At 43.7% G+C, this 15,998-nt stretch overlaps 4 protein-coding genes across 7 annotated transcripts; 2 read left to right on the top strand and 2 right to left on the bottom strand.

Annotated features, from left to right (window-relative positions):
* Positions 1-164: 164 nt before the first annotated feature.
* slc15a5 (solute carrier family 15 member 5) lies at positions 165-3,997 on the bottom strand. The gene is made up of 9 exons (XM_056598886.1): positions 3,616-3,997; positions 3,043-3,265; positions 2,740-2,909; positions 2,354-2,574; positions 1,785-1,971; positions 1,437-1,625; positions 727-858; positions 469-577; positions 165-364 (listed from the first exon to the last, which is right to left on the bottom strand). The coding sequence occupies exons 1-9, from the start codon at positions 3,995-3,997 to the stop codon at positions 223-225; spliced, it is 1,755 nt and encodes a 584-aa protein (XP_056454861.1). The 3' UTR covers positions 165-222.
* Positions 3,998-5,112: 1,115 nt separating this feature from the next.
* On the top strand, positions 5,113-8,580 carry LOC130388983 (coiled-coil domain-containing protein 34-like). Of its 4 annotated transcripts, XM_056598630.1 has the most exons (9): positions 5,115-5,219; positions 5,393-5,421; positions 5,586-5,885; positions 6,179-6,311; positions 6,491-6,598; positions 6,727-6,885; positions 7,099-7,234; positions 7,450-8,369; positions 8,504-8,580. In XM_056598630.1, exons 3-8 carry the CDS (start codon positions 5,602-5,604, stop codon positions 7,653-7,655), a joined length of 1,026 nt encoding a protein of 341 aa, XP_056454605.1. In that variant the 5' UTR covers positions 5,115-5,219; positions 5,393-5,421; positions 5,586-5,601; the 3' UTR covers positions 7,656-8,369; positions 8,504-8,580. The 4 variants fall into 4 exon arrangements, with proteins under 4 accessions (XP_056454603.1, XP_056454605.1, XP_056454606.1 ...); XM_056598628.1 differs by lacking the exon at positions 5,393-5,421 and having other exon boundaries at positions 5,113-5,219; XM_056598631.1 differs by lacking the exon at positions 5,115-5,219 and having other exon boundaries at positions 5,226-5,402.
* Positions 8,581-8,883: 303 nt separating this feature from the next.
* LOC130388989 (ras-related protein Rab-19-like) lies at positions 8,884-11,872 on the top strand. Its single transcript, XM_056598639.1, has 4 exons — positions 8,884-8,966; positions 9,586-9,774; positions 10,299-10,482; positions 10,792-11,872. Exons 1-4 carry the CDS (start codon positions 8,916-8,918, stop codon positions 11,067-11,069), a joined length of 702 nt encoding a protein of 233 aa, XP_056454614.1. The 5' UTR covers positions 8,884-8,915; the 3' UTR covers positions 11,070-11,872.
* On the bottom strand, positions 11,585-15,701 carry hdhd5 (haloacid dehalogenase like hydrolase domain containing 5). Its single transcript, XM_056598623.1, has 8 exons — positions 15,165-15,701; positions 14,541-14,744; positions 14,345-14,457; positions 14,044-14,137; positions 13,933-13,966; positions 13,628-13,802; positions 12,948-13,136; positions 11,585-12,419 (listed from the first exon to the last, which is right to left on the bottom strand). The coding sequence occupies exons 1-8, from the start codon at positions 15,261-15,263 to the stop codon at positions 11,987-11,989; spliced, it is 1,341 nt and encodes a 446-aa protein (XP_056454598.1). The 5' UTR covers positions 15,264-15,701; the 3' UTR covers positions 11,585-11,986.
* Positions 15,702-15,998: the final 297 nt, after the last annotated feature.

Raw genomic sequence — 15,998 nt, 5'->3', positions numbered from 1 at the left:
ATATCCTCCCAGTTTCTCTGTATCAGTATGGCAGTCTCCTGGGCTGACTCAAAGTAACACAGTTCCATAATTGAAATCACACCTTTATCCCCCCAAAAAAGGTTTAGTATCAAGTCTCCCTAAATGTTCAAAGTACAATTTCAACAACACATGTCACAACAACTAGTTGGAGCTATAGGGTTCTGTAGCGCCCGCACTACATAACCATAGAGAATTCATGATTCACAAGATGGATTCAATGGAAGCGTTTGCGTAGGAGTGCTCCACGGTGTCATAAAACCTCAGACAGGCCTTGTAGCGCAGCAACTTCTCAGCCAGCGGGCTGACTGTCAGTGCCCTGCCCTGGACACTCAAGTCTATGTACCTTCGGTGGACAAAAATAAACAGAAAAGCATGCAGGACTTAGCTCATCATTGGAACTGGACCAGTTTAGTTCTAGCTGAATTGGTATCAGGTGGTGTGATATACCTGTAGGATATCTTCCAGAACACCAGGGCATTTATGGCCATTAATGTGGCCAAGGAGAAGAAAAACCTTTCTAGATTTCCTTCATGGGGTAAAGATGGGTAGAAGTTCCCTAGAATTGAGTCCACATGATTTAAAGAGAGCTATTAATTATTTTTGGCAACATCCATCGTTTTGTGAATTTCATTAATACATTATTTTTGTAATAGTCCACAATTTATATTCTTGAATAATTTAGTAAATAATACATTTTTACTTTACCCCCTGAAATAAAATACAACAGCTGCGTGATGAGTGCCCCGAGGAAACAGCCCCCTCCATAGGACAGAGTTAGGAAGTGCAGGGAGATCCCTCTGATGTGACTAGGAGTCAGTTGAAAAGATATAAGAGTACCTGCCAATTATTGGGTGATGAAAAGAGTGGGGAAGCAGTCAGACCCTCTAGTAGTTTTTGCTAGCCTAATGCCTGTCTATGTCTTAATTATAAGGCAGGCATTAACAATTATTAGCAACGGGCTAGAAATGCAGAAGTTTTTACCAGGGATGACAGAACATTAAAACTTTGATGTGCTGCAAAAATAGCAGAATGACAAATTAAAACCTAAAGGATACAGTGAGGAAAATGCACAAACAAAAAACAAGAGTTACAAACTAACTCAATAAGAAATTGGTAAAGAATAATAAACAATACCACAATCTGTACTGTTAAGATAGCATAAATAACTGTGTGCATCCCTGTGGAAACCTATAAGGCATTACATCTTAACAATACAACCTGTACTGTTAAGATTGCATAAATAAATAACTGAGTGCATCACTGTGGAAAACTATAGGGTATTAAATAAAAACAAAACACCTAGATAGGTCCATACACTACTATACAAGTATCAATAAACAGAGACAAGACCATATTCACATTGAAAAAAGGAATCTGATCCAGTCTCTTTCCCTCTTGAAGGTGGTTCTACTCACAAGCCGGGGTGACGAGCGCCTCCGCCAGACCGAGCAGGATGTACTGAGGAGCCAGCTGGAAACAAGGCATGGATGAAACCAACAAGACCTTGCCTGAGAGAGTCTGCTCCAGCAGGGGGTAGGCCTTTCTGTGCAGCTCACTCAGACCTGCCACCAGCATGGACAAGGCTGCACACCCATGGCCCAGGGCTGCGGCGAGAGACAGGAGAGGGGTGGGACTGGGAGGAGGGAATACTCAGCAATAGATGGGTTGGACTCCCAGAAAAGAAGGAGAAATACCGGAACAAGGTTTTGAAAGAAAATCGTTATTTGTTAGTGTAGATATGAAGGGATTTACGAGGTGCCTACTGATGACTTTGACAGGAGCAAGGGGAACCTTCTCCGCAGAGAGGTAACAGGTAGTGACACACTCTATGAGTGGGGCCAGGAGCAGCAGAGGCAGGATACTTATGACGTTCATGAGACCGATGGGCAAGAGGAAGTCTTTATGGTGGAGGTTGGAGTGCATGGTTTGGATGTAGTAGCCTGAAGCTATCTGCAAGGCAATGTATAAAATAATACATATTTACTGTATCGAATTTTAAACAGTATTCAATAAACATTTGAATTCCTGTAAATAAATAGTCAAATCACAATGAAAGAGGAAAATTAGATAAGATGTAATTCATTAGCAGAAGGGGAACTAAGGAGATCAATTACAGGACAGTTGCAGGAATTCAAAAAAAGATTACAAAGCTGTAAATGGGAAAATAATAATAATAATAAATGAAATAAAAATATATATTTATATATATAGAAAATAAATACAACAGAAACATCAAGCACACCAAAGTAGATCAAGATAGTAGACAGTTGCTTATTGTACAAAACTACAAACAGAGTACAAAGGAAGCCTTGACGTGATCCCATGGACCTGCCTGTGTGATGCAGGCTCTGTACAGCAGCTGCAGGCTGTAAAGAGGGAAGAGCCTGGCCAGCACTTTGACGTTCTCCACGTGGGTCTCGCTGTAGCGTCCCCCATTGTTCTCCTTTGCCCGGTCGAGCCAGGACGTGACATCTCCACTCAGGTGTCGAGAATGAAGGCAGCACATTTTAACAGAGTTGAGAAAAACTCCAAATGTGGTCAGAAGTGAACCCCCTGTGAGAGAAACAAAGCAACGGATTCATTGTTTGTTGTGATCCCTGCTTTTTGATTCACGTGCTGTACATGTATGTATGCATGAGTGAGCCTGTAAGCTGGTATGCAGACACGAATATGTGCTGGATGCATATGTGTTTATTTCTCTTTCAGTCAGTGTCGTACCTTTCTTTGGCTTAAAGGTGAGGTTGTTACGTATCATGTGGATGGCGATCAGGGCCAGCAGCACAGAGGTGAAGGGGATGAGGAATCCCAAATTCTGACCGACGGACTGCTGTATGTAGGCGATGGCCAGAAATACAATGGTGGAATTCAAGTTGACCAGCCAGTAGAACCTAAAAAAAACAATGTACAAATGATGATTGTGAGGTATAAAATTAATAGTTAGTACGTAATTTGAAAAAGGCACACAAATAGTGAATAGTTACATATGTTAATTTTTTTTGTGCCAAGGGCAGCCAAACCAACCAGTTAAAGAAGGACAGAAGCTGGTGTTGATTGTATCCCTGCAGACTGTAGGCCCCCATCGGGCAAAGGATGGCCCGGATTCCCCCGATGCCCAGGGCAGCGGCCAGGAGGCCTGTGTAGAATAGGATCTGCTGCTCCCGTCGGTTCAGTTGGTGGGTCATATGGTGGGTGTCAATGTAGAAGTCTTCAAAGGGGAATGCCACAACAGGCAGCATGGCTGTTCCTAGAGAGCACAGGGGCACAGGGGCACAGGCCAAGTCGGGCCACATTGGTTATTTACAGACATCTAAACACTTTGGGACAGTTGATGGTCTGTTGACTTCAATTGCCACTGATTTAACCATTTTCCAATGAGTGACATGGTGAACAGTCAACCAAGTAAGAATTGTTATTCTTAAAATAACATGGACTGTAATCAATTCATATGGGAAATTCGAGAAAGGAAATCACTAAATCCAGGTTGATTAATAGGGTAAATTCTAACAATCAAGAAGCATATTAAACACTTTCCAATGATGCAATGCCAGTTGAAAAAATATACTGTATTTGACAATTTAAAATATGACCACTGACCAAAGAAATGAAGGAAGGCACAGAAGTAGAGCACCTTAGTCCTCCCCAGGTAGGTTTCTGCGAACCAGCCGACCAGGACCGGGGTGAGGGTGCTGACCCCTACGAAGCACAGGTTCACCGTTGCAGCCAGGTAGTTCCCATAGCCCAACTTCACCGTGCAGAAGATCATCATATTGCAGACGATGCCAAAAAAGGAGAACCTCTCGCAGAGCTCCACGAGAAGAATGCAGATGATAGCCTGGAGCTTTTTGCCGGACTTCCGCCTTGTGTTGCGGTCCCGGATGGGTCTCCAGTCCCCCTGATGGGGGGTTTTGGAGAGCCGTCGCTGGTGCTGGTTCTTGCTACCCGTTGGCAGCCCCTGCGGCTGGTCTCCTGCCACCATGCCCTCTGGGTGGTGAGGAGCGCTGGGCTTGGCCGTTACGAGTTCTGCTCAGTGGGTGGAATACGGACAGGGATCGGAACGGGAGCTCTAGCTGATGACACACTGACTGAGGCACCCCGGAATGGAATTCCACAGGTGACTGTTAATGCTTTGGAAGGGGAGCTGACAATTGAACTGAGACCTCCATCTGTGTTCAGCACGTTCAAGGTGTCATCATTTTGTGTAGCTTTATTGTGTGGAGTTAGACCTATGGCCACATTTATACCTGTAAAATGATTTGAGATGCATAGTAGTATTGTGATTAGAAACCATATAAATTAAATTCAACATACTTCAAGGTTTTTATTTTCTATACTTTTTATTCTAAACTCAATTAGTACAAATTCTAAAATTATATATATTTGGAAATACATTGTTTAACCAAAGAAAGGGATAATACGCAAAATGTTGGCCTCCCACTTCAGATGTGATTACACTAACCAAGAATATGTTACACCACTTTGTGAGAGTGATCTTCCAGTTTAACATCTCATTTTGACTTGACCTCGAAGAAGTGCTGCTCATTAGGTTGACAATGTGAAGTTTTTGTTACAGTTCAACTGTTGGATAACTTGCCAGGAATACATACCAGATGGTTGAATAACAATACAAGGCATGGTATTCACGTATTTGCAATTCAAATTCTGGGAAACTCATTGTTGTTGAAGTCATTGCTGAGCATAATTAAAGCAAAAAATAAAATAAATGTATGTTTAGGTCCTATACCAACGTTTTCAGTTTGATATAATTTGTATGTGAATATACACCATCAGAATTAATAGGTGTTAACACATATTTTGTTAACAATAATGTAAGCATTAAATGCGGTCTACTAATAAAATAAAATTACAATTAATGGCTGTTCAAGGCATTACCAATATCCAGTCGGGTTGGACCATATTTTACTTTGAATCATCACAATCTGGTAGCCACATAATGGCTTCAGAGGCCAATAACATAAGGACCAGAAGAAATAAACACTTTCATTCGATCCATTACCGAGTGCAGCCGGCCTGCAGCAGGTCACGGGCTCCGCACTCCCCGGGATGTAGTCCGTTTTTTTATCACTATGGAAACGGAACCAGCGTCGGTTTGCGCGTAAGGGCGTGTTGTATTGTGGGAGACCTAACTTTACAGTTGTTTATGTCGCGTCTTATAGGGCCGAAGTTGCACGTGTGAATTGGTAAGAACTTATGTAAAAGAGGACTTTTCAAGAGATGACTTCAAAGCAATGTTCACATTTGCGTTTTATGTTGCTTCAAAGCATTCGACATTGATCAACTCAAGACGCGTTTGGTAAACTTGGTGCTAGCTAACGGAGCTAAGATGCTAAGTCTATTCTATTTACCCTCGCAGGAAAGCTATGGTATACAAGATTAGTTCAAGTTAAGTTTTTAATAGCATTTAACTCAATTAAAACAGTTTATGTTTGCTGCTGTGTGCTTTATTTAACAAACATATCTGCAATGGTGTTTACGTTTCGAGCTTTGCAAGTAACTGTTATAACTAATGTATTTCATTCATGTCTGCTTTGTTCATTGGTTTGCAGCTATATTCAGCTTGCAATGTCTGCAGGTGTGATGCCAAGATCCCCCTCCTCTGCCTCAAAGGGTTTCAGTTCAACCCCTCGAAAGAACAAAAACAAAAGAGACAACGTATCCAATACTGCGGAGGTCTTAAGTGGATCGGATGTGTTATCGGAAGACGATACGTACTCCCTCCTCTCACCAATCTACCATGACAGCTTTGATAGTGATGAAGACTTGGATTCAGAAACTGAGCATCCACAGCGAACAGATACCTCACCCACGCAGTGGGAAATCCCTAGACGTGTCAGTTCACCTGTCAGGTATTTTCAACACAGTGTAATTCACTTTATTGTAGCGTCAGACTCGGTAGAATGCATTTGAGCTTTAAAAAAAAGAAAAAGCACTAATAAAATGTGCATCTGGAGTAGTGTAAAGTGCTGTAGTATAGAAATGGAAACCACTTGCCCTAAGCTTATAAAAGAACAGGTCAGTATCCAAGCGCTATGCTTGAATCTGTGTGTGACTGACTAGTGGCCTTGTCAACAGGAACAGCATCTGTAGCAATAACATTTGTCATTATCGTCATTCATTGTTGTGTCTGTATATGTTTCAGATGTGAGTTGCCAAAAGCACAGGGAAAGATAACTGTGGAAAGTGCAGTCTCGCCTCGGCTCAATGCCTGGGAGGTGTGGCTGTTGGACAAAGCTAGAAAAGACCGTCTCCAATTAGAAAAGAAAACAGAGGAGGTAAGTCGCTCATTATTGTTTTGCAGAATGTTTTTCTTTCTGTGGTGTATGCTGTTGGACTATGCTGCAAAGTTAACATGTATTGATCGATACTTTGAAATTGTCTAGTCATGCGGACAGTTTGGGAATGTGCTCCAAATGACAGTGAAAGACATTATTCCCATTCCTTCTTGCATTAGGAACGCTTACTGCAGGAGAAAATAGAACAACAGGAGAGGGCACAGGAGCAAAAGAAAATTGTGGTGGAGGAGAAGATCCAAGAATGGCTGAGGTCAAAGAGAGAGCAGGTAAGGACACTCACTCTACCCCCGAACCAAAGGGGGTTGAAGTGTTTGCCTTTGTATCACATTTACTTATAGTGATGATCTAGTGCATTTCTGCAGTCATCACCGAAAATGTTCTGTGTTCCCCACAGGAGAAGCAGGAGAAAGAGCTGAAGCAAAGCGCTGAGGAGGATAAGCTGGACAAGGAGAAAGCCAAAGAGAGGGAGATCGAACGCAGAGCTCAGGAACAATACAAAAAGTGGCTATGGAGGAAAAACCAAGAGAAACTGCAGAAGCAAAATAAGGACAAAGTAATTCATTTAGTTTTTTTCCCCCTCAATTGTCACCCATCCGTCCATCTTCTTAACCTACTCCACGTCTGGGGAGCCCGGGCATTATTTGTTTTGTATTATTCTTCTTCTTCATTTGAAGCTGAGTCACTGATGATTTGATGTGGCATCTGGATGTCACAGCACTGTTATCTTGACAATTCATGTAATGAAATGTCAACGTTGTTGTGGCAGGAGGAGGCTGACAGGAGAGAGGAGCAGGAGAGAGAGCGGCGACAGGCAGCCGAGGAGCGCTTTCAACAGTGGCTGGCCACTTCTAATGCGAAAACCAGAGCCAGTCCCAACCCCAAGTCACCATTTCATCCAAAGAGTGAGACTGACCTCCTAGGAGCACGCACGCAGCGTGATCTGTGTTCTTTTTAAAACAAACTCATTCCTGATGTAGATGTACTAGCCTGAACATTTATGCAATGTGCTTTTTATTAAACGCATGTTCTGATGCTTGTGATTGGGCTACTACCATTAATACCCACGTGCCTGTTCAAGGACAGTTTCCTAAAGTGTGTTTTTATTTTGTGCCTCCAGGTCCGTATGACAAAGGCTACCCCCCTCCCAGCTTCTACAACCCAGTCCCATGGAAGCCAATACACGCCCCACCGCCAGAGCCTCCCGCCAAGAACACCTCTCAACGGAGACCCCACAGCCAGCCCACAAAGCGCCTCAGCTCCAGCGCCACCAGATCAAGGCTAAGAAATGGTGCTAGTGGGACACAGCTGCTGCAGAAGAGGTAGACAGACATGCAGACAGTCTCAATCTACAGCGCACAGGGCCGCCCTATCAAGTATCAACTACATGGGGACCGTGGCCAGAGGATTGTTAATAATGTACCAGCTCTAATGAAGCCTTCTTGGGTCAAGGTTAAATAGTTTGAGCGGTTGTATACACTGTAAGGCCTTGTTAATGATTTACCGGTTTCCAAATGTGTGTGTTCCACTTTCGCCTAGTTGAGACATTTGCGTTGTATGTATATTGGATAATGGAGTGTGACAGCTTTTATGCTGTTTCCATAATAAGTGTTAATGTGTGTTGACTGATAGGACATGTGTGATAACATCCAGTCTAGATTTTATAGACTTTATAAACACATGAAATCACTTTTGTTGTACTTGATCGTTTGGATTAAGACAATAAATCCTGTTTGTACTTCGATGTACGTGCTTTTAAACCACAGCCTTTATGTTGGCAGCGCCCACTCTCACCCACAAACGAAGGGAGCTGGCGTCTGGGTCAAAGCAAAGAGATGGGGCAGACCCAGTGCATGGCCCACACACTCAGGCAGGGCTTTGTCTCCTGCTGTGACTTGTTCTTTTGTGGGCTGAGATGACGACACAACAGAGCATGTGGGCAAAGGCGGGGCAAGACGCGGGGGTCTCTAACATTCAGTGTCGTTCTACTTCTTGCCATGTGCACATCCATAACCAAAGTCATTCAATGAAGGCTGACTGGTAAGTTAATTTGCCTGTAAGTTTTATAAATGATACTTAGTTCGTTGTCCACAGCTATGCATATTATTAATGGCATGCATGGTCGCCCACTTGGTTGATCTTAAGAGAGTGTCATTTATTTAACCTTTCTCTAGAGTGCAAAGGACCGCTGGTGAGACCAAGGCGTCATGTTTACATTTAGTTACAAGCACTTCAGGCGTACAAGGTGTGGTTAAAGTTGTTTATCAAAGGATGTCTACGTTGTGAGCCTTGTACCACTCTGAGTAAACAGCATACAATCCTACAGTTACTAGTCTGGAGAATGAAGGAGCATTAGCTAGCACATTGTAAAAATAACACTTTTAATGTCTCCAACAACGCACCTCACAAAATAAACATTTGTAGATGAACACCACTATTGGGAACGATGTAAGATCAGCAGCACGGGTATGGTCTTTGCACAGAGTCTATCATTTCTAACCCTTTTAAGCGTTTGCAGTTTAAGCGTGCCTTCTCCAGTCGTTTGTTCCTTAAGGAGGGCCCTGTGTTGGAACTTCCTGTTCCAAGATGCAGTGGTGCAGGTGGGCCGGCCGTTGGATATCGAGTGTAAGCACACAGGTAGGGAGGCGTGTCTTATTTTACTTTTGGAAGGAAACAGAGGGCAGGTGAAGCAAGAGGACACAGTAACCTTTTTTTTCTGCCATAAACGGCTGTGTTAATCAACACAATGGACTATTTGTAAAGTTAATGGAAGGAAGATTGACGACAATCGATCCAGTTTTTTGGAATAACTGAACAGTTGGAAATATGTCAAGAGGACGTTAGGAGGGACATTTAAGGACATCTGCTTCTCTGTCAGGGAACATTAACAAGAGCAAGGACCCTGCACACAGGACATAACAACTTTGGTTTTCTTTTGTGGTTCTTATATTTAATATTTGTATGCATTTCTGTGTCAACGGAAGCGTATTCACTGTATATTGTCACATTCGCTGGCTTGGATTCAACCTCAAATGGGGTGGCCTCAACTCAAACAATTGGAAAGGTTTGAATATTATTATTCAAACACTGTCGGTGGATGTGATGTGACTGCGGCTTGTTCACATAGTCATATTTAGTATTGACACAACAAAGATAGAACCAGTTTTTATTTATTTTTTGCTTCAGGCCAGAGAAGGCCTGGTCCCTGCATTTAAGTCTTGGTGTCTTCTTCTGTGCATCTCGTCCTACGATGCAGTCCACAGAGCCGGACCATGAGGACAGCTTTGACTTTCTGTTTAAAATCATCCTGGTGGGGGACTCCGACGTGGGCAAGACTTGCGTGGTTCAAAGTTTCAAGTCTGGAATATTTGCAGAGAACCAGCAAAATACCATTGGTGTGGACTTCACTGTTCGTACTCTAGATATCGATGGCAAAAGGATTAAGGTAAGCAACATTATATGTGTATACAGGTATGCACACATGTACATATGAATACACGTGCATGTCCTCAATGATGCTATGTTTCTAGGTTGTTTCTTTAGAGAAGAGTATCTGCTGTAATAGGAGCAATAATATTGTAGTTTTTGATTCTCCTCTGGGTTTTCACTCCTTTAAAGCAAATAGCCTAGCAGCTATGATCAGTTATTAAAATTCACTATGCAAGCTGAGGATGGGGAGCGGCCAAGAGCTACCTTCAGCAGACACCGACTGCTGTGTTAGGTTTCTAGGCGTGTGAAGAATAGATTAGTATAGTTGACAAAAGGAAGAGCGAAAAGCGACGATTAAAGTGACCCAGTACGAAATAGAACTTACAAGATAGATGTGTGGACAAAGAATAAACACCATGTATATTCAAGCACAACTCAAATCAAACCTTCATATATATAAAATGTCCCCCATCTCCTTACAAACCGGAGGATCACAATGCATGTTGAACAGGTGTCTCATTGTTCTCGTTCTCATTTCAGATGCAGGTTTGGGACACGGCCGGACAGGAGCGTTTCCGCACCATCACCCAGAGTTACTACCGCAGCGCCCATGGGGCGCTGGTAGCCTATGACATCACACGCCGGCCCACTTTCGAATCTGTGCCTCACTGGATCCATGAGATCAGACATTATGGAGCCGCCGGGGTGGTGGTAATACTCATCGGTGAGCAAAAGGCCCATTGGGTGTCTTACATTTTGGGATGTTTCAATCTCGTACGGGATAACACTCCTGCCCTTCCCATAGAGGCAAAGCAGGAGCACAACTGCAGTTCGTTTCTGGCAGCCCACTGCTCCTAGCAAGTTAGGATGGGTTAAATACAGAGGAGGATTTACCCCACAGGGAATAATAAAGTGAATCTTGTTCTTCTGACATAAAAGTAAAATGTTGATCTCATGAACCCAACTGTGTGTACTTGCTCACCAGAGATGCACTCTAATCCATCTCTGTCTCCCACTTGGCTTTATCTCCCAGGTAACAAGTCAGACCTCCAGGACGAAAGACAGGTGTTGTTTGAGGAAGCGTGCACCCTGGCCGAAGACAAAGGCGTGCTGGCCGCGCTGGAGACCTCGGCCAAGGCGGCCCAGAACGTAGACGCCGCCTTCATCCTCATGGCCCGCGAACTGCTGGCGCAGAACGGCATGCCCATCACGAACGAGCTGTCCCCGGAGACTCCGCAGTTCGGGCTGGGCGGGACCTCATCGCATGCCGTTGTGGGAGGCGATTCTTTGGAGAAGAAGTGTGGGTGTTGAGCGACCGCAGGCTGCAGGGCCCTGACCGCAGTGTGTCTCTGGAGGTGTGGTTGAGTGGCTCGTTTCTGAACCGTGGAGGGAGTAAGTGCAAATGTGGGCTGTATGTGTGAATGTGGGTGGGCAGGGGATGGAGATGCGATTTGAAATGATTTATTTATTTGGTGTAGGGTATGTGAAACGATTGCTTTTACTGACATAAGGAATACTGAAGATTATCAACAAAAGAGCTTTTATTTGGTCCTTTTGTCGCTATAATTGACATTAAATGAACATACTGTATGTGGATGTGTATTCTTTTGTGGGGAAAAACTTGTTCAGGGAAATCAAGATGAACACGTTGCTTGAGTGGCTTTGGAAACAGTATCACTGCTATGATATATCTGTTCATTTCATTACTTTCATTTAATCAGATCATTTCCTTTCCTTTCCGTGTATTTTAAATATTAAAAAGAACATGAGCATGGCTGTCGTTTCCCAAATGTACCATTTTCCAACTTTTCACATTGACACACTTCTTTGCAAGGACATCCATCAACAATTTATTCAAATGAAAATAAAATGCTACGTGAAGTACGACGATGTGTCCAAGTAACAATGGAAAAGTTTATTGCCATGATAGACATTTAGACTCTCAAAATAGAAAATGCATGTACCGGTAAGCTATATTGACCTATATTGACGATTTGCAGGCCATTGTTGCTATTGCACCTTCTTTAAACTCGAATCAACAGCTCCAGGCTTCCCATCCTGAGGAAGCTCATACACCAGAACATGAGTGCTACATAAAACATCTAAAAGAACAGCAAGACCCAAGGCCTCGGGGCGGCAGCCAGGGGGCACAGGTCAGGTTGGCAGTAAAAGGGAGGGTTGACCGGCCTGGCTGGCTCCCAGACATAGAGAGATTCTGCGCCCTGATATCACTCTAGAGGGCAGCCCTCCTGCTGAAACACCAGCTCCACCGCCTCCCTTACGTCCTGCACCAGAAAAGACGGCCGTGTGAGGCTGGGGTCGAAGCGGAAGTCCCTGTGGCCGTGGAACACGTGCTGCTCCGTGACCGTGCAGTCCGGGTCCGGGGGCAGCTCCTGCTGGTCCCGGCTGTACACGCCCGTGCACACCAGTACGGAGCGGCAACTCTCCGGGAGGCGCTCCTCTATCCCGTACATCCCGGACACGCCTCCCAGCTCCTTGGAGGTCATCGCGGGGGGTTCCTCGGACGTCGCCGCTTCCTTCGGTTCGCGGCTGCCGTCCTTCCCGGGGCCTTGGGCCTGAAGCCGTGTCCGGGCTCTTTGACAGGCTTGGAGGTATCGGTTGTACAGGTTGGCACCGTATATGTCTGCCATTGGGTTGTCGCTGTGAAGGGAAGGGGGGGGGAGGATTCAAATTCAAACTGCGGCGTTGGAAAACGGCGGTTCTCAGACAGGCCTTTCTTTAATCCCAATTATTCTGATAGCTAGTCTTAAAACATCATATTTGCCATAGAGCTATATTTGTTGATAACCATGTCTACCAAAGCAAGGGAAAGCATAATGGTCGCAAAAATGACTATTGACAAATAATGTAGTTCTTTGTCATTTAGCAATAAGAGCGTTAATGCTTGATTCTAAATGCAGACATCTCAAGGTTGGATACCCGTGTCTTAAAACACATTGGGTTTCCCCGGAGCCTTTAGAGTGGTGATATTTGATGGACGAGCAAGGTTAAGTTTACACGTTTCATGACACTTCATATCTCTCGGCCGGAATGGATTTTTGTATCACTCCTCCATCTTGAATGTAAACGGTACATTTCGATATTGACTTGAGGGAGGTGTGCGTCAAGCAGGCTATTATCTCCAGTTTAAAAACGGGGGATTGGGGGGGGTGGGACGTCTCTGCTTACCCAATAGCATAGAGTGTCTCCACTGGCCCCGTCCAGCCCAGACTCTCTGCCTGCTTTCTGACCAGCAGCTCAGCGTAGTTGTACGTCACCACGCTGGGCTTACCAATCAGAGCCTCGTACTGCAGGTCATACCCCGTTATCTTCTTGTATGCGCTTTCCAGGCATACCAGGAACATACCGTGGCCAAACCTAAATCGATAACAACAGAGAGGCATCAATGCAAAACGGCCTCTCTTATGGCCTCTTGGTAATCAGTGATTGTCTGTGCAGTCTCAACGTCAGACGTTAGATGTTTAATCTAACGTCTCATGGCAGACTCAATTCTGGGTGAGGGGGGCATTTCTTTCACTACATATTTGTTTCCACTTCTCTTGTCTCGAGTAAAGAATGCTGTTAAGAAGTGTCTGTAAAAGTTTCAAATCAACACCAGTAGGCGGGCCAATGCAGAAAAACTGTTTTAAAATCCCCAAATGACAGCTTAATCCATTAGGACAAATTAGTTTTGTCTGGGAGAATATCGATGTAACCAAAACGAAAACAAGGCGTAACTCTGACCCTTGCGGTTGACTGGATCCAAGATGAATACTTATGTGACAAGACACATTCCTAAGTTAACTGATTAGGCTTAAGCTGTAGGAGGAATGTGGAGATTGGAGTTGTGGGTCCTCTGGTCAGCTTACCTGGGGTTTTTGGCCTCGGCCATCCACAGGAGGTCCATGTTGCAGGCTAGGACTGGGATGTGAGGGTACTGCAGAGGACCCAGGGCATTTCCCGGCTTCCCATTGGTCAGAAGGACATCGATGATGAGCTGGATGTTGGTCTCCCATCTGATTGGCTCACCAAACAGGATGACCGCTGGTGTGACGTACAGAGGAAGGCAAGAGAGATTCATAAAAATATCATGCATTTGGTATCATGCATCATGCACAGGTACATTGACAAATCTGAGCGGATTTTAATTCAACTCTGTAATAAAGAGACCTACCATCTATTTGAGGTAGACTTTTGTCTTTTGGAACCTGCAAGATAGGTAGTCTTAGACAAGGTCTGGAAGTTACAAGTACTACACATTGGTCATTTAAACCGGTATACTTACATAGCCTTTGGGCCTTCTATTGTGGTCCACAACATCCAAAAGTGGACATGAGTCTCTCAGCATATCTATAGTGATGATATTTTGAAACCCCAAACTGGAATTTGGTTGTTTAAAGTCAAACAACAGGTGATATCAAACACTAAACAAACATACTACTCATACAAGGTCGTTGTAGTTTACTTGCGCGAAAATGGTTGCACATCCCTGAATAACAGTTCAACACTATAAAAATAAATATATACAATACAAAAAAACAAGTAGGTATTTTTTGTATTGGATAAAGAGAAACAGGAAAGGATACTTCTCCGCCACTTCTTTTATGGGACCCTGTCCGGACACAAGCACACACATGTTGTGGAACTGTGTGAACATTCGCAAAGGACTGTGGGACAGCATGACCTGCTCTGCTGAGACCTGAGGAGACGGCGGTGTATGCAGAGGTCAGACACATGCAGAACAGCAGTAAGGAGAATTAGGCTAACGTTAATGTTAATCACCTCTACTTCCAGAAGATGAGACAGTTGCTCAGCTTTAGTTTGCCTCATACAGTTGCCGGCATTGGTGACAAACACCACTGGCACCTTGTACCTCCCTTTGCGGTCCACTAGGTTCCTGAAGCACTGCTTGGCTCCAGGTATGGGGGTTCTGCCCCTCACTAGCACCCCATCAATGTCAAAGAGGAGACCAAAGGAACCAGGACCCTATGGAGAGCAATCATATTCTTTATAGACGTTTTAGTCTGTGCAAGTAGACATGGCTCAAGCAAAGTCCATTGGAGTTTTAATGTCATTGTTTGCATAGGCTTGAATATTAGTCCTGTTTTTGTTTTGTTTTTACTTATGAAGTTTGATAATCGAGAATAATAGGCACCGATATAGAGTTCTACAATTTACAACAACTTTAAAGGCTGTACACATCAATACAAAATAGAATATTAATGATCAACGGCATTGCGGTAATCAAGTTGCTCACAAACAAAGTATTGAGTCGGCTACTACTAACCATACAATGAGGTACAATACAACCTGTGACTATGCAAAGACAACCATATCATTACAACAGTGATTATGCAAATAGACCGATTAATATTAACCCAATTCAAATTATAGGATTGCACTCACATGACTGTACTTTCGAAGAGATGATGGTGAAATGCTTATATGCTTTGCTTCTGAATTAAGAAGTTGCCAACCCAATTTGAAAGATTGTATTCTTTGCATTTCGGAAATATTAAACAAACTATGTACAAATAGTGAAAACCGAGTATTTCTGCAGAGCGAACTTATTTGCGTTAACTAGTAGGCCTACTATAGCTCCTCCATCTGTAGGCGGTTCTATTAAGTATTGAATAATGGTAACTCGAAGAATAACGCACCGCACAATATATAGATAAATAAAAGAGGGAGTTTGTTTGTGATTTACTCTCCGCCCACTTTCCATTCACGGAAACGTGTCAAATATGGCCGCGGATACGCGGAGAGAGGACAACCTTCTATAATAGGTCCCTGGAGGCAACAGACCGCAATCACCTCGCTGGGATATTATTGCGCAATGTTATTTACTCTATAATGCTCACTATGTCTGCGTGTCATTAGAAGTCGACCCATCAGTTTGCATGTATCGGTCGGGTTTCTCGACCTCATCCTTTCCTGGAATGGTGATAGGCCTACTGGGGCTGGCTCCCTCTATTTTATTTATCAACCATTCATTGACAAAACAATGTTGTGACACGCATGCGCATTATACTGTTCGGTTTCGATTTACTTAAAATGAGTAAGTCAATGACAAAACTAGAACCGCTAACAGTGTTTTTGTCAATCCTCCTCTGTACTCTTTTGATCCAACAAGATCAAATTCATGTGAATGAAGATGTATTTTCAGGGAAGGCCTATATGTCTTTCGTAATTTCAACATCAAAAATATTTTAACTAGCCTTGTTTTCAATGATTCTCACT

Source organism: Gadus chalcogrammus, chromosome 9, assembly GCF_026213295.1.
Source record: "Gadus chalcogrammus isolate NIFS_2021 chromosome 9, NIFS_Gcha_1.0, whole genome shotgun sequence".
Classification (NCBI taxonomy): domain Eukaryota; kingdom Metazoa; phylum Chordata; class Actinopteri; order Gadiformes; family Gadidae; genus Gadus; species Gadus chalcogrammus.
This window is presented reverse-complemented; position numbering and strand designations above follow the sequence as displayed.

What these genes read in the sequence shown, in the direction of transcription:
- slc15a5 (XM_056598886.1), bottom strand. Translation starts at nt 3,997, where the DNA reads ATGGTGGCAGGAGACCAGCCGCAGGGGCTGCCAACGGGTAGCAAGAAC. An exon ending in CTTCTGTCCTTCTTTAACTG is followed by an intron (nt 2,910 to 3,042) that starts GTTGGTTTGGCT and finishes TGTTTTTTTTAG; the next exon opens with GTTCTACTGGCTGGTCAACT. An exon ending in ACAGAGCCTGCATCACACAG is followed by an intron (nt 1,972 to 2,353) that starts GCAGGTCCATGG and finishes ATTGCCTTGCAG; the next exon opens with ATAGCTTCAGGCTACTACAT.
- LOC130388983 (XM_056598628.1), top strand. Translation starts at nt 5,602, where the DNA reads ATGTCTGCAGGTGTGATGCCAAGATCCCCCTCCTCTGCCTCAAAGGGT. An exon ending in TAGAAAAGAAAACAGAGGAG is followed by an intron (nt 6,312 to 6,490) that starts GTAAGTCGCTCA and finishes TTCTTGCATTAG; the next exon opens with GAACGCTTACTGCAGGAGAA. An exon ending in TGAGGTCAAAGAGAGAGCAG is followed by an intron (nt 6,599 to 6,726) that starts GTAAGGACACTC and finishes TGTTCCCCACAG; the next exon opens with GAGAAGCAGGAGAAAGAGCT.
- LOC130388989 (XM_056598639.1), top strand. Translation starts at nt 8,916, where the DNA reads ATGCAGTGGTGCAGGTGGGCCGGCCGTTGGATATCGAGTGTAAGCACA. An exon ending in TCGATGGCAAAAGGATTAAG is followed by an intron (nt 9,775 to 10,298) that starts GTAAGCAACATT and finishes TTCTCATTTCAG; the next exon opens with ATGCAGGTTTGGGACACGGC. An exon ending in GGTGGTGGTAATACTCATCG is followed by an intron (nt 10,483 to 10,791) that starts GTGAGCAAAAGG and finishes TTTATCTCCCAG; the next exon opens with GTAACAAGTCAGACCTCCAG.
- hdhd5 (XM_056598623.1), bottom strand. Translation starts at nt 15,263, where the DNA reads ATGCAAAGAATACAATCTTTCAAATTGGGTTGGCAACTTCTTAATTCA. An exon ending in ATAAAAGAAGTGGCGGAGAA is followed by an intron (nt 14,138 to 14,344) that starts GTATCCTTTCCT and finishes ACCAAATTCCAG; the next exon opens with TTTGGGGTTTCAAAATATCA. An exon ending in ATAGAAGGCCCAAAGGCTAT is followed by an intron (nt 13,967 to 14,043) that starts GTAAGTATACCG and finishes CCTATCTTGCAG; the next exon opens with GTTCCAAAAGACAAAAGTCT.